Below are 4,217 nucleotides of genomic sequence, written 5' to 3'. Positions count from 1 at the left end.
GTATTAGCCAAATTTTTAGTCATTTATTTTGTGAAGTTTTGAACATTGTATTAGGAATTTTTTTTTTTTATAGATAATTAGATATCGTCATTCTTATTTTGACAATATTATTCTAATTTTTACAAATTTATCTAAATATGCAATACAAAAAATCTTATGTGAAATGGTTTATAAAAAATAGGAATGTTGGGATCATTATCTATAATAATGTGTTTCTATAAACATTTAAATTTAGTCAAAATTTTATTAAATATAGAAGCTATATTAAAAAAATTGAATAATTATAAATTATATTGGTCAAAACAATCTAATCCAGTTCATCGCAGACCAGTAATATATTAATCAAATCTAACTAACACACATACATAAATACATACTAGTCTTTTAATAGCTGTTGCGCGTTGCTAACCTTGTACTAGCTGGTGCTACATGCGTTGCAATTTGCGCATCCCATTGAAAAAATAGTAGTAAATTTAAATACTCATTATACGATAAATAGTAGTCCAATGTGATCACATTCATTGCTTGATTGCCTCACGTTGCCATAAATCATTTTCCAATTGAAATAGAACTAGAGAATAAAGTGCGTAATAATACAAAAAGAAAAAGGACTGTAACTTACTGGGTGGTTTCCAATAGTGTTTGTTTAAAGAATCAATCAACCGACTTAGAACCAACCATGTAATAGCGTTAGCATCACAATTTCTTATTCCGTATTTCATCTTGTATGGGTGGCCCTTGGATTCTTTCTATATTATTAACTAAACAAAATTGTGATCCATGATGAATTAATAATATAGCCTCTGCATTTTGACCCAATATTTTGTTAGCTTACCCTTACACTCTACTTTTATCGTCAACATTGGTAAAACGGTAAAAGAGCCTCGGGAAAAAATTTATATGACAATAAAAAACTATTCGTTATGTATTTTTGTTTATATATATTTTATATGCATTTCACATATTTTCAGTAAAATCGGAAATAAAATTAAACTAATTAAATTTAGTAAATTTACCCAATTTTCTCTCAAATAAAAGATAAGTTATCCTCTATAATAAATTTAATAATTATTGAATAAAATTAATTATGCCATCAAAATAATTGATATTAATTCTTAATTAACTTCAATTTTGATAACTAAACTAATTAATTATAATAAAACCACTTAAACTTCATACCTATAAAATTACACCATTCTTATATCAACCCCATTAACAACTATAGAATTTACTATTCTTACTCAATTAACACGTTATCTTTTTTTTTTAATTTTTTATTTGACTTTTTTTTTTTTATTTGTTCTTTTAGTTTTTTAATTCTTTTTCATATTGTTAGATCTAATTAATATATGTGTAGTTTTAAAAAAAATTATAAAATAAGATCTTTTTTTTAACTCTTATAGTTTAGAAAAAATTACTATATTTAATTAGTTTAATTAGTTTAATTAATTATCAAAATTCAAGTTAAATTAAGAATTAAAGTGAGGGAAGGATGATGACATAGTTCATTTCATCTAATAGTTATTAGATATGTCATAGGGGGTAATTACCCTTTATTTGAGAGAGTTAGGTAAAATTTATCATTAAATTTTTTATAAACACAAAAAATACACTATTTAGCTATTAAAGTCATCAAATCTTTTTTTGCCAACTCAACCTTTTCCATCAATGAAAATATAGTCAAATGATGGATGGTCACTTTTATTAAATTTTAAAATTATTCAAAAATTATTTTGTTGATAATATCTTTTAGATACTATTTTATTAGTACTTGAATTTTTTATGTACCAAATTAGTATTTACCACTAAATATATATATACAATAATTTAAGGTGAATGCTATTTCAATATCAATATGAATTTGGGCTATAAGGCTAAAAAATTTTGATATGGAAGTAAAATGAGTGATATACTTTAACATGGTAATTTTTGGTGTTTTTTAAAATTGTGAGAGTACACAAATCGGACCCTCCGTTGTGTTTAAAAAGTTGAGAAAAATTCAGAATACACACCTCCGATTTGTGTTAAAAAATTGAAAAAACTCAGAGTACACAAATCGGACCATACGAGTTGTTTGATTTTAAAATTTTGTTTAAGAAATCGCATGGTCCGACTTGTGGTTGGGCAAATATGAATTTTGGAAGCTAGAAAATAGATCCTCCGAGTTGTTTGTTGTTGTCAATTTTTTTATGAAATGGAATATCAAACGCAATTCGGACCGTCCGTTTACTGATGGAAAATTCGTATGGTCTGAGTTCTGTTCCACTGACACCACATGGCTGTGAAATACCTGTATTCCCCATATCCGAATCCAACACCACTTTTGCTTCCATATTTAAATTAAAAAGTGTATGAATTTGCTGCTTCATGTTTTTTTAGTGTCTTTGCTGTTTCATATTTGCTGAGTTCAGGAATTCATGTATTATGGGTACAAAATTAAAAAATGTATATGTCTACTTTTTTTTTGGAGGAATCGTATACAAAATTCATTAAAAATTTCCATTGCTTTTAAAAAAAATAACAAATTTAGCTCAATGTGACATGTACTTAAATAAAAAAAACAAATATGATGTATTCTAATCAACTAAATAAAAATTAAGTCTAACTTCTCATCATGCATGCCATCTCTTCAATAAAATAAAAGAAAAAATAAAAATTATTTTCTCAGTTATTGAGTATCTTTTAACATATATTTTATTTTGTTCCCATTAAAAAATATGCAGTGAAATATGACATTTAACCTTACCAAATAAGAAATAAACCGAAACTTGTAATTTCCTTACAATGACTTAAAAGTGACTTAACAATTTTAACTTTTAAGTAATTTCAATTTTATCTTTTTCCCCCAATGTGAATTAAAAATTGTGTAAGTAGGAAGCATGCAAAAGCATTAAGTAACTTTGGAAAGAAAAAGAAAATTCCAAATCCTCCGCCCACCCGAAATTACTTATTAGATAAGGCAATGAAAATGACGAATATGCCCCTGGAAAACAAAACACTGTCCCTCTAGGAAACAAGGAGGCAATTGCTGTTCCTTAAGCAGAATCAATGCCGATCATCAAAATAATTCACTGTTCCTTATCTGTCATCCCATCAGGGTTCAGTTAATTCTTCTCCTCACTTTCCTTGAAAACCCCCTTTTCTCAATTTCCTTATTAAATCCTCCTTCTTACACATTCACATTATCATCTATCTATCTATATAAACAGGGCACAACATTAATTCATCACTACAACAAACTCATCATATTGTTCTAAATATTCACATTCAATAACACTATACATGGCTAGTGGTGGTGGAGTTGACTTTGAGGACTTGCTTCCGATGATGGCGACCAAGCTAGGAGGCGAGGGACTCGTAAAAGAACTATGCAACGGTTTTGAGTTGCTGATGGACAAAGAGAAAGGTGTGATCACGTTGGAGAGCTTAAGGAGTAATGCTGCGGCGGTTCTTGGGATTGAGGACATGAAGGAGGACGAGCTTGTGAGCATGATGAGGGAAGGTGACATCGACGGCGACGGCTACCTTTCGCAGATGGAGTTCTGTGTCTTGATGTTCAGGTTGAGCCCTGAGTTGATGGAAGAGTCTTGGTTTTTGATTGAACAGGCATTGCAAAATCATGATGATGAACTAGTTAGCAACAATAACAAGAACAAGAACAAGAACAATAGCAATTCTTCTATTTCATGATTATTTTTATTAATTAATACTATAGGGCAGACATAGTGCTTTATTTTTCACACGCCCACCCTTTATTTGATTTCGGAGTTTATGGTATTAATTATTTGTAATTTGTATCACAGTTGAAATTGAGAAGAGTGGACACTTTTTTGGGATACTTATACTTCTACCATACAGACTTAATTGGATTAGAACTTCTTTTTCTTTCCTTAAAATCACGTTTTACCGGATTCACTGATGTGGCATAACATGAACGGTGAACCTATATAGCAAAACAGTTCTTTGAAGAGAAAAGTCCCAAACGCAAAGCATTCATTGCCTGCCGTCGGATGAGGATTCAACTGCAACTCTTAATGAATCGGCAAATTGACTAAACAATCGATGGAAAGAATTGTTTCTGGAGTTGAGTTATTCTGAGTGGATTAAGAAATTGACCGAATCTTATAAGCTGGAATTAGGTGGCATTCTTCTTAGTTAAGGTGGATATATATATATATTTTTTAACTCGTTCTTTAATAAATAATAGGATAAAGTGT

The 4,217-nt window shown here is 29.3% G+C and overlaps 1 protein-coding gene across 1 annotated transcript; it reads left to right on the top strand.

Annotated features, from left to right (window-relative positions):
• On the top strand, window positions 2,970-3,891 carry LOC107634267 (calcium-binding protein PBP1). The gene has a single exon (XM_016337815.2). The coding sequence runs from the start codon at window positions 3,283-3,285 to the stop codon at window positions 3,688-3,690; it is 408 nt and encodes a 135-aa protein (XP_016193301.1). The 5' UTR covers window positions 2,970-3,282; the 3' UTR covers window positions 3,691-3,891.

The sequence above is a fragment of the Arachis ipaensis genome, chromosome B03, assembly GCF_000816755.2.
Source record: "Arachis ipaensis cultivar K30076 chromosome B03, Araip1.1, whole genome shotgun sequence".
In the NCBI taxonomy this organism is placed as follows: domain Eukaryota; kingdom Viridiplantae; phylum Streptophyta; class Magnoliopsida; order Fabales; family Fabaceae; genus Arachis; species Arachis ipaensis.
The sequence above is the reverse complement of the archived record's forward strand: the minus strand, read 5'-3'. Positions and strand labels throughout refer to the sequence as shown.